Source organism: Anomaloglossus baeobatrachus, chromosome 5 (assembly GCF_048569485.1).
Source record: "Anomaloglossus baeobatrachus isolate aAnoBae1 chromosome 5, aAnoBae1.hap1, whole genome shotgun sequence".
NCBI lineage: Eukaryota > Metazoa > Chordata > Amphibia > Anura > Aromobatidae > Anomaloglossus > Anomaloglossus baeobatrachus.
In genome coordinates, this window is record NC_134357.1 from 266,302,051 (window position 1) to 266,314,777 (window position 12,727).

The 12,727-nt window shown below is 48.4% G+C and overlaps 1 protein-coding gene across 1 annotated transcript in view; it reads left to right on the forward strand.

Moving 5' to 3' along the window:
* Positions 1-12,727, forward strand: part of LOC142311231 (uncharacterized) — a 124,693-nt gene that overhangs the window by 31,788 nt on the left and 80,178 nt on the right. Inside the window, exon 5 of the mRNA XM_075349453.1 lies at positions 48-1,397. Within this exon, the coding sequence (XP_075205568.1) occupies positions 48-1,397 (1,350 nt within the window). The remainder of the gene's footprint in view (positions 1-47; positions 1,398-12,727) is intronic.

Below are 12,727 nucleotides of genomic sequence, written 5' to 3' on the forward strand. Positions count from 1 at the left end.
ATTCTTTATGTAATATATGTATTTATTGTTTTTTTGTGTTCTTTTAGGATCCCTAGGTTTCCAAACTAACCATGTTTCTAATGAGATTAAGAAAGAATCTGTGGTTTGTAAAGAAGGCATTGATATAGAGACTAATGTACTAGCGTGCCCGTCAATGAAAGATACAAATGATCACACTGAGGATGGCAACGTCTCTGAAGACAATATTCTCATAGACATTGATTGCTGTTCGCCTACAAAGCTCAAGCTTAACCAGGAGGCACTTCATATTAAAGAAGAATTGGTTTCTCCCACCAGTCAGGCACAGAGTTTATCTAATAGTATTAAAAAAGAATCCAAGTTATATAAAGGCTCTAAAATGTGTACAGTTGCCGATCATACCCTACAGTATTATGACCCTCATATTAAGGAGGAGTCAGTTGTATTTCAGGGAGAAAATTTCACAGGTACAGAAATGTCTACTATAGGTCACACTCAGCAATATCCATCTGCACATATTAAGCAGGAATCTGTTTCTTGTCTTGAAGTGAACTCCACAGAAACTGAGACCTATACACAGATAGATTATTTGGTACCCTATACTGATGAATGTAGTGGAGAAGATAGCGATTCACCAAGAGCACATGGGAATTCCACTGCTACAGCGAAAGAAAACAATAGAAGGTGTTATACCAAGTCATACTCCATAACTGGACAATCAAAAAACACCAAAGAGAAAAGTTACAAATGTTCGGAATGTGAAAAATGTTTTTCAAGAAATGCCGATATGCTGAAACATCAAAGGGCTCATACAGAGGCACAGTCAATAATATGTTCTGACTGTGGAAAAACCTTTGCCAAGAATTCTATGTATGTTAGGCACCAAAGGATTCACACAGGGGAGAAACCATTCTCTTGTTCAGACTGTGGCAAAGGTTTCTCTGTCAGCGCCCATCTCATCACTCATCAGCGAATTCACACAGGGGAGAAGCCTTTTGTGTGTTCCGACTGCGGGAAGTCGTTCAACCAGAAGGCTTCACTTATCAAGCATCGGAGGACTCATACAGGTGAAAAACCTTTTGTTTGTGCCGAGTGTGGAAAATGTTTCACAAGCAGCACAAACCTTACACTGCACCAGCGAGTTCACACCGGGGAAAAGCCTTACTCTTGTTCTGTGTGTGGGAAATGTTTTAGAAGTAGCCCCAATCTTATTTCCCATCAGAGAATCCACACTGGGGAGAAGCCGTACTCCTGTACAGAATGTGGGAAATTTTTCACCAATAGCTCTGTACTGGTTAGACATCAGAGGACACACACAGGAGAGAAACCATTTTTGTGTTGCGAGTGTGGGAAGTCTTTTACCCGAAATTCGCAACTTATAAAACATCAGATGATTCATGCTGGAAAGAGACCCTATTCCATTACCTAATCCATGGGAATTAGAGCCAAAATAAAAAGGCAGACTAACTGAAATAAAAAAAATTGTCTATAGGGCTTACAAAATGTATACTCCCATAGTTTAGTTAGTATTAACATGTATGGAAATATGGGAGATGGCATTTGTTTTAGTTACTCCTCTTCTGTAAGTACATTAAAGTAAATTTGTAAATGTAATCTGCTGTTTTGGTTTGATTTCTTTTCTTTTTACCCTCCCCCACCTCGAGCGGTTTATTCATGACTTAATGGATTTCAGAAATTGTCAGAAAAATGCCAGTGACAAGATGCCCAAAAACGTCAAGAACACCAGTGGGAAAAATCACTGATAGAGTTTCAGGAAATGACAATAGAATGCTCAAGATAGCAAAACCATGAGAAAATGCCAGAGAAATGGAGCAATTCCTGAAGTGTCTGGTTTCTGACCTCCAGAAAAAGATGCAGTGTGAACATGCCATGGCAATTAACAAATACTGGAGTGTGTAGCGATTGTAATTAAAATGTATCTTGGGGCGTCTAGTCTGAGTTTGTAATTATTTAGAGGGAGGGCTCTGGGATCTCTATTGAGTTTGGAGATAACCTGCAGTCATTGATCAGTATTGTTTAGTGGGTTTACACATTTTGTTCTCTGGCCCCCCGGCCTTAAGGCCCAGTCACACACACAGACTTGCCAGCGATCCCGAAAACGATGAGATCTGATAGGGATCGCTGGTAAGTCACTGGGAGGTCGCTGGTGAGATGTCACACAGTCAGACCTTACCAACGATGCAGGACCGATACAGGTCGCAGTAGCGACCTGTATAACGATCTCAGCAGTCACTGTGACCCTGTCACACAGTGCCAAATACAGCGATGTGTCCTGCCCAGCAGGACATCGCCTTTGAAGAAAATGGCCTGGACCAGTCTGCAACGACTTGCGATCTCACAGCAGGGGCCTGATCGCTGGTAGATGTCACACATAACGAGATCGCTAACGTGATCGCTACTGCGTCACGGAAACTGCTAGCGATCTCCTTATGTGTGACGGTACCTTTACTTTACTAACCTCCCACAACAATGTAGAACCATGAATAGTCCAAATATCATCTTTCTGGTGTTTCGATACTGATGCAAATCCTTTTACTCCATACCATGCTGCAGTCTCCTTCTATAATTTTTTAGTAACTTGTGTTTTTTCCTGTTATTTTTTATTTACTTTTTCTATTAAAGTTATGTTGAAAATCTCAATAAAATTCAATTGGGGAAAAACTAGAAGGCTGTGTGTATTCGGTCATCCACATTAACAGTAGCATAGTTTTAACATCTTTATTGGGTAAATAGTATTAAAGCAAGCCTGTCACTCCAATACTCAAATGAAGTGACTTTAAAAATTTGTATTGGGGATTTTGGCACCACAGGTATGATTTTTAAAGACGCAATGAGTAGTCCTTGGTGCACCCTTGGTGTGGCTTAGTTCACCGTTCTGCCCCCTCCATTACAATCCTCTGCACCTCCCCTTACGCTGATTGATAGTGCTTGCTTAGGATTAATGCCTGATTTGAATCCCCAGCCCTGCACACACCACACTGACACTGCAATGACCGAGAGCACACTTAATGTCAGTGTTGCTGTGCTCTCATCCCACTCATTTGTGCAGCAGTTGCTCTGTCAAGCTACCATTAGGGGCGCTGGGACTCAGGTAGATAGACTCCTCAGTACAGTAATACTGAGACTCACTAGAGGTCGCTAACAAGCGCAGGGATAGTTGATCAGCCAAGGTCTATGTCAGGATGTCACGTCTGTACAGAAGAGTAATCAAGCCAAAGCCAAATAACAGAGCAGAGGTTGGATGCTGGGAGGACAAGTAAGCACTGGGAAGGGAAAAGGAGAGGACACGGGACAGGACCAGAGATGGGAGGACTGGGAGGTACAGAGGTCAGCTCGGGCAGGAGGAACGGAGGTTAGGAGGGATGGAGGTCAGGTCGGGTAGGAGTAACGGTAATGGATAATAGGACTAGAACAGAGAACTCTAACAGGAACAGTTGCACGCAGCAGAGCCGGAAATAATACTGGCGTTGTTCCAGTGGAGTCCACACCAAAATAAAGCGGTGTGAGTGCCGGAACGAGGTACCACCGGGCCAGCCCCTCCCACAAGACTTAACCCCATCTGAGTAACGCTACAGTCATGACATGCTCACTGCACACATAATCACACAGTGGCCGATGCTGACATGAGAAGGGGATGATGGGGCACACACTGACACTGTGTATGTACTGCCTGGCTCAGGCAGCAAGAGGGTGGAACCCAGCATCACATCCAGGTAAATTAAAAAACATTTCTTTTTCGCTCCTAATTGGGAGACCCAGACAATTGGGTGTATAGCTACTGCCTCCGGAGGCCGCACAAAGTACTACACTTAAAAGTGTAAGGCCCCTCCCCTTCTGGCTATACACCCCCCCGTGGGAGCACGGGTCCCTCAGTTTTTGCTTTGTGCGAAGGAGGTCAGACACGCACGCATAGCTCCACTATTTAGTCAGCAGCAGCTGCTATGTCGGATGGAAGAAAAGAGGGCCCATACAGGGCCCCCAGCATGCTCCCTTCTCACCCCACTTTCTGTCGGTGGTGCTTGTTAAGGTTGAGGTACCCATTGCGGGTACGGAGGCTGGAGCCCACATGCTGATTCCTTCCCCATCCCCATTAGGGCTCTGGGCGAAGTGGGATTTTACCGGTCTCCAGGCACTGAGACCGTGCTCCATCCACAGCCCCTGGAGAAGCCGCTGGATATGGAGCTGAGTATCGTCAGGGACATGGCCCTGCTCCGTCAAGGTACTCTGTGTCCCCGTGCATACGCGCGCACACCGCAGCATTGCTAGGTGTGTTAGTGCCCCGGGGACAACAGCGCTGCTGCGCTTGTGCCATTTCCTCACTTCAGCTTAGCTGAGTGGGTAGACTCAGGGAGAACGGTCGCGCCGGCCGCTGGGACTGCGACGCGGCTGGGACTTGTGGTGCGCCGGGGACTTCCGCGCTGACCGTGCATATATCACGGCCGCGCTTATTACTACAGTCCCCGGCTTTTGCGGCCTAGTTCGTTCGTTCCCGCCTCCGCACCTGCCAGTCAGGAGGAGGGCGGGACGCTGTACAGAGCATCAGCGCTGAGGGCTGGAGTCTTTTTTACATACTCCAGCCCTCACACCAGGCACAGTAGGACGCAGTTTCCCGCACTTTGTTTGTGGCACGCCCACGGTCCGCCCCTCTTCACTGAACGCCGGCAGCCATTCCTGCCTGCACGCTGAGCTGCAGAGGGGAGACGGGGAGACCCAGACACGGGATTCTACGGCCTCATACCCGCTGTTCAGCGGGCGGTAAGCAGCCCTCAAGGGCTCACCCCCACTTGTGCCGTTTGTATACTGAGTATTTTGTGTTTGCAAATACTTTGTACTGTACGGTCGCTGGTGATTCTCGGCTATATACCCTCCTAGATTACAAGGAGGCAACAGCATGTCATCCGCAAAACGCAAGGGTGCTAAGGCACAGACATTATATGCTGCCTGTACCGCATGTGGGGCTGCTCTACCGGCAGGTTCCACTGACCCCCATTGTGTGCAGTGCTCGGCCCCTGTGCAACTTGCACAGCCGGGGCCTCTGCTGGACGTGACCCAGAGTGTACCACCTGTGAATGCTGTCCAGGTGACAGGAACGGAGTTTGCAGCTTTTGCTGACAGATTGTCTATGACCATGTCAAAGATTCTTGAAACATTGCAGTCTAGACCAGTAACTCAGACCATGGACACTGTGGCATCATTGCTCCCTGGTCCCCCTCAGCTGGAACACTTCCAAGCTCCGGGGGTGTCACATGCACCCCAGGGTGACGATTCTGACTCAGACAACAGTCCCAGACAACCTAAGCCGGCTCGTTATGAGGGGCCCTCAACTTCGTCTCACTGGTCAGGATCCCAGCGGGACGAATCTATGGGTGATGAGGCGGATGTAACTGATCAAGATTCTGATCCTGGGACCGCTCTCAATCTGGATACACCGGATGGTGACGCCATAGTGAATGATCTTATAGCGTCCATCAATAGGATGTTAGATATTTCCCCGCCAGCTCTTCCTGCGGAGGAGGCAGCTTCACAGCAGGAGAAATTCCATTTCAGATATCCCAAGCGTAAATTAAGCACTTTTCTGGACCACTCTGACTTTAGAGATGCAATCCAGAAACACCACGCTTATCCTGAGAAGCGGTTTTCTAAACGGCTTAAAGATACACGCTATCCTTTTCCCCCTGACGTGGTCAAGGGTTGGACCCAGTGTCCCAAGGTGGACCCTCCAATCTCCAGGCTTGCAGCTAGATCTTTAGTTGCAGTAGAAGATGGAGCGGCACTTAAAGATGCCACTGACAGGCAGATGGAGCTCTGGCTGAAATCCATCTATGAAGCTATTGGAGCGTCGTTGGCGCCAGCTTTTGCAGCCGTATGGGCACTCCAAGCCATTTCAGCTGGGCTTATACAAGTCGACTCGGTCACACGTACATCTGCCCCGCAGGTGGCACCATTGACCTCTCAAATGTCTGCATTCGCGTCTTACGCGATTAATGCTGTCCTGGACTCTACGAGCCGTACGGCGGTGGCGTCAGCCAACTCCGTGGTTTTGCGCAGAGCCCTGTGGTTGAGAGAATGGAAGGCAGATTCTGCTTCCAAGAAGTGCTTAACCAGTTTGCCTTTTTCTCGCGACCGATTGTTTGGGGAGCGTTTGGATGAAATCATTAAACACTCCAAGGGTAAGGACTCATCCTTACCTCAACACAGACAAAACAAGCCCCAACAAAGGAGGGGTCAGTCTGGTTTTCGGTCCTTTCGAGGCTCAGGCAGGTCCCAATTCTCCTCGTCCAAAAGGACTCAAAAGGATCAGAGAGGCTCATATTCTTGGCGGACTCAGTCACGCCCAAAAAAGACAGCAGGAAGAACCGTTACCAAGACGGCTTCCTCATGACTTTCAGCCTCCTCTCTCCGCATCCTCGGTCGGTGGCAGGCTCTCCCGCTTTGGCGACATTTGGCTGTCACAGGTCAAAGACCGTTGGGTGAAGGACATTCTGTCTCACGGGTACAGGATAGAGTTCAGCTCTCGTCCTCCAACTCGTTTCTTCAGAACTTCCCCACCGCCCGACCGAGCCGATGCTCTGCTGCAGGCGGTGGCCGCTCTAAAGGCGGAAGGAGTGGTGACTTCCGTTCCTCTTCAGAAACAAGGTCACGGTTTTTACTCCAATCTGTTTGTGGTGCCAAAGAAGGACGGGTCCTTTCGGCCCGTCCTGGATCTAAAGTTGCTCAACAAACACGTAAAAACCAGGAGGTTCCGGATGGAATCTCTACGCTCCGTCATAGCCTCAATGTCTCAAGGAGCTTTCTTAGCATCAATAGACATCAAAGATGCTTATCTTCACGTGCCGATTGCGCCAGAGCATCAGCGTTTTCTACGCTTCGTTATAGAAAGCGAACACCTGCAGTTCGTAGCGTTACCTTTCGGGCTGGCAACAGCCCCTCGGGTCTTCACCAAGGTCATGGCAGCAGTAGTAGCTGTCCTGCACTCGCAGGGTCACTCCGTGATCCCGTATTTGGACGATCTACTTATAAAGGCACCCTCTCAAGAGGCATGCCAACACAGTCTGGACGTGGCACTGAAGACTCTCCAGAGTTTCGGGTGGATTATCAACTTTTCAAAGTCAAATCTAACCCCGACCCAATCACTAACATATCTTGGCATGGAGTTTCATACTCTCTCAGCGATAGTGAAGCTTCCACTGGACAAGCAGTGCTCTCTGCAGACAGGGGTGCAATCTCTCCTGCAGAACCAGTCCCACTCCTTGAGGCGCCTCATGCATTTCCTAGGGAAGATGGTGGCAGCAATGGAAGCAGTCCCTTTCGCGCAGTTTCATCTGCGCCCTCTACAATGGGACATTCTCCGCCAATGGGACGGGAAGTCGACGTCCCTCGACAGGGATGTCTCCCTCTCTCAGGCAGCCAAGGACTCTCTCCGATGGTGGCTTCTTCCCACCTCATTGTCAAAAGGAAGGTCGTTCCTACCCCCGTCCTGGGCGGTGGTCACGACAGATGCGAGCCTATCAGGGTGGGGAGCAGTGTTTCTTCACCACAGGGCTCAGGGTACGTGGACTCAGAGAGAGTCCACCCTTCAGATCAATGTTCTGGAAATCAGAGCAGTCTATCTTGCTCTGCGAGCCTTCCAACAGTGGCTGGAGGGCAAGCAGATCCGGATTCAGTCGGACAATTCCACAGCGGTGGCGTACATCAACCACCAAGAGGGAACACGCAGTCGGCAAGCCTTTCAGGAAGTCCGGCGGATTCTGACGTGGGTGGAAAACACAGCATCCACCATATCCGCAGTTCACATCCCAGGCGTGGAAAACTGGGAAGCAGACTTTCTCAGTCGCCAGGGCATGGACCTTTCTCAGTCGCCAGGGCATGGACGCAGGGGAATGGTCCCTTCACCCGGACGTGTTTCAGGAGATCTGTCGCCGCTGGGGGATGCCGGACGTCGACCTGATGGCGTCACGGCACAACAACAAGGTCCCGGTTTTCATGGCACGGTCTCACGATCACCGAGCTCTGGCGGCAGACGCCTTAGTTCAGGATTGGTCGCAGTTCCGACTACCTTATGTGTTTCCACCTCTGGCATTGTTGCCCAGAGTGCTCCGCAAAATCAGGTCCGACTGCCGTTGCGCCATTCTCGTCGCTCCAGACTGGCCAAGGAGGTCGTGGTACCCGGATCTGTGGCATCTTACGGTAGGACAACCGTGGGAGCTACCAGGCCGTCCAGACTTGCTGTCTCAAGGGCCGTTTTTCCATCTGAATTCTGCGGCCCTGAACCTGACTGTGTGGCCATTGAGTCCTGGATCCTAGGGACCTCAGGTTTATCTCATGATGTTGTTGCCACCATGAGACAGGCTAGGAAACCATCCTCCGCCAAGATCTACCACAGAACGTGGAAGATATTCTTATCTTGGTGCTCCGCTCAGGGAGTTTCTCCCTGGCCATTTGCATTGCCTATTTTTCTTTCCTTCCTGCAGTCTGGGTTGGAAAAAGGTTTGTCGCTTAGCTCCCTTAAAGGACAAGTCTCTGCGCTATCCGTATTCTTTCAGAAGCGCCTGGCGCGACTTCCTAAGGTACGCACGTTCCTGCAAGGGGTTTGTCATATCGTTCCCCCTTACAAGCGGCCATTGGAACCCTGGGATCTGAACAAGGTTCTAATTGCTCTCCAGAAGCCACCTTTCGAGCCTATGAAGGAGATTTCCTTTTCTCGGCTTTCACAGAAAGTGGCTTTTCTGGTGGCGGTCACGTCTCTTCGGAGAGTGTCAGAGCTGGCGGCGTTATCTTGCAAATCTCCCTTCCTGGTGTTTCACCAAGACAAGGTAGTACTGCGTCCAATTCCAGAGTTTCTTCCCAAGGTGGTATCTTCCTTTCATCTCAATCAGGATATCACTTTACCATCTTTGTGTCCGCATCCAGTTCACCAATTTGAAAAGGGTTTGCATCTGTTGGACCTGGTGAGAGCACTCAGGATCTACATTTCCCGCACGGCGCCTCTGCGCCGTTCGGATGCACTCTTTATCCTGGTCGCTGGTCAGCATAAAGGGTCGCAAGCTTCCAAATCCACCCTTGTGCGGTGGATCAAGGAACCAATTCTTCACGCCTACCGTTCTGCTGGGCTTCCGACTCCTTCTGGACTGAAGGCCCATTCTACCAGAGCCGTGGGTGCGTCCTGGGCATTACGGCATCAGGCTACGGCTCAGCAGGTGTGCCAGGCGGCTACCTGGTCGAGTCTGCACACTTTTACCAAGCATTATCAGGTGCATACCTACGCTTCGGCGGATGCCAGCCTAGGTAGACAAGTCCTGCAGGCGGCGGTGGCCCACCTGTAAGAAAGGGCTGCCTGACAGCCCGATCACGAGGTATTCTTTTACCCACCCAGGGACTGCTTTTGGACGTCCCAATTGTCTGGGTCTCCCAATTAGGAGCGAAAAAGAAGAAGGGAATTTTGTTTGCTTACCGTAAATTCCTTTTCTTCTAGCTCCAATTGGGAGACCCAGCACCCGCCCTGTTTTTTCTTAGGGTATTTGTTTTTCGGGTGCACATGTTGTTCATGTTGATAAGTTACGTTCTCCGATATTGTTATCGGATTGAATTTGTTTTTGAAACAGTTATTGGCTTTCCTCCTTCTTGCTTTTGCACTAAAACTGAGGGACCCGTGCTCCCACGGGGGGGTGTATAGCCAGAAGGGGAGGGGCCTTACACTTTTAAGTGTAGTACTTTGTGCGGCCTCCGGAGGCAGTAGCTATACACCCAATTGTCTGGGTCTCCCAATTGGAGCTAGAAGAAAAGGAATTTACGGTAAGTAAACAAAATTCCCTTCTTTATTTAGAAACTGTAAAAGTCCGCTCCAGAAAAATAAATTCCCATGGTGACAAAAAAAAAAAAATCAGACAATTGTGGGTTTTCCTTGCACTGAGGTTCGCTGCTTCCATAGAACTGGTGAGCTGGATATATATTTCCTTGCCTGGCTCAGGCAGGGTAAGTGTGGGACATTCTCATCTCTCTCCTATCAGCATTGGCTCCTTGCTATGGTGTGATCCTGTGTGCAGTACGCAGCCATTTCGCCTTAGAGAGGGAAATAAGAACGTACGTGCCTGCACACATTGTCACTGTGCCAGTGTATGTAGGGCTGGCGATTCAGTTCAGGCATTGCTCCAAAGTAAGCTCAAAATAAGGGTAGGTGCAGGGGATTTTAATGGGGGCAGACCGCTGAATCTGAGCCATACCACGGGTGCACAGAGGAGAAATATAACATTTAAAGTCCATAACCAGCACATTTATAATTGAGTGAAATCAGTCATCCTGATGAGCTCTGGTTAAAATCCCACTCTTTATTATACTTTTAAAATATTTTATTTTATGATTTTGCTAGTTTGTCTCAATTATCTTTAGTAAACAATTTCATGAAAGACATGCTAGAGATACAAACAATACATAAGGAGGACTTCATGCCATTTGATGAGGCTTCTGGAGATGTAGAGGGGTTCTTCAAGGACTGTGAACAGCAGTGTGCCATGATGGAGGTTCGCCACTCTGGCTGGATGCGTTTGTTAGTGGGACTCCTGAACGGAAGCCTGGCTTAACGCACCATTGACTCACAGCAGAATCGGGTTTACAACATTGTAAAGCAGACTATGCTGAATTATCATGCTATCACACCAGGCTCATATAGGGCACAGTTCACTGTGGAAGACGTTATACAGGTATTTCTTATAGAACAATTTCTTTACAAGTGTCCCTCAGAAATATGGGAATGGGAGAGAGAGCGCACGCTGTGCAGCTTGCATAGAGCTGCAGCCCTGGCTGATGAGGCCCTTACTATCCGACCACAATGGAGGAGGCTTCTGGACAATAAGCCACAGCCTGCTCCTGCGCCCCGGCCCTCTCCAGTTATATCTGCCCCTCCATACAGCTGCAGGCCGATAACATCCACGTCTGACAATTCTGGACCCCAACAGTTCCAACTGTTAAGGGGGCCATGAATTTACAGTGATGTAATCCAAGTTTTACATCTACACCTTAACTCCGTCTGCATCCAAATCATATGAGTTATTTGTTAGTAGCATGCATACTATTCTTCCATACAGACCAGAGAAATGTACACAGATCTGCATAGAAAATATGACTAGTTTAATTACGGAAGTTCACATACATTTAAAGAAACCAGTTGGCTGGCAGCCAAGAATACGTAGCATGTCTCCTATTGGGTAAACTGTAAAAGAGCTTATTCTGTGAAATATGTATACTGTATACGTGTTTCCTCATTTATATTAAGCTAAGTCAGCATGATTCACTTATAAAAGGAAAGTCCCAGAATGAGTCTCATGATGTCTGCTGAATGCAGATATAGGTGTGGTACATAGTTCAAGCACTATCTCAAATCCTGGTTTTTGGATATCTTCATATAACTCTTAATACTCATAACAGTTCATAATCATGTCCATAACACAACCATGCCATGGGGGATTCACAGAGAAGTGATGTTATGGGTGCGGGCAACCTGGGCACCTGCAATCCAGTTGTCCCGCAAGCACTCGGATGGACTCCCACGCACCTCCACCTCATCAGGTGCATTTTGTGCATTCCATCCCACCTAAGGAAGAGGTATAACTACCTCCACTGGAGTGTACCGCTGTAGATGCCCCTGTTGGAGTGTATGGCTTCCGGCCTTTGTCACCAGGTTGTCCTACTGCCTTCTCCAGAATGCACATTGGAAGGAGTATGACGCAGAGATGTTGACGATGTGGGCAGCCTGGGCATTTGCAAGACACTTGCCTTGCTGGTCGATTTAGAAATGACCTTGTCCCAAATCGACCTGTTCATTCTCTACTGCCAAATATGATGGGGGAAGAGTTCTCACTTCCTCAAGTTGACTTGCCTAATGGTTCAAACACTCATGGTCGGCCTGGGATCCACCCAAACTCTCTGTTTTACCTGGAGATTAGTGAGTCTGGCTGGGAACTACAAAAGAAGCAGGAAGATTCATCCTCTGGGGTTAGAAGCTGCAGCTACAGGCAGCACCCCAGAGAGCCATTGAGAAACCCCAATTTCCCTGGAAAAGGACTGCTGGAAGATTGTGACTGAATTATCCTCTGTGGGAGAAGCTGTGGCTTCCCAGAGAGACCTGGACATTTATCCCTTACTGGACTGTATCCGTGTTCTTGGACTATTTTACCCTCTGTGTGGTGGATTATTTTTATGAACCTTCTGGATTGCATGGAATAAAGGATCTTTGGATTGCTCGCTCGCTCTATTGATTGTGTGATATCGGAGAAGGACCCTGTGACACTCACTTGCCTCCAACACTTCAATGATACATCCCCCTCCTTGGAATTCTGTGTCAACATATCTGGTTGTCTCCCACATTTGGAACCTTGAGACAACCTGAAATCTCATGTTAGGAAAGACTACAGCCTGATATAACCTCTTTGTCACTTCACTACCACTTGAGCTGCTACAACCCCCAATCTACTGACTCCTCTCCATTATCCTGCATATTGGAAGCATGAGAGGGCAGGACCCTCTCCTGGCTGTTCCAATCTGTCATGTTAGTTTGTGCATTAAAATTTATATTTGTATATAACCCCTTTTCACTTGTACAGCAATTTGAACCTATGGTGCTCTAAATATTATAAATGAGATCGCCTCTCGGGAATCTTTTTTTTTAAGCTAAAGAACTCCCAACTTTTCCAATCTCTCATTATAGGAGAAGCCTTCCATCCCATATCATAAT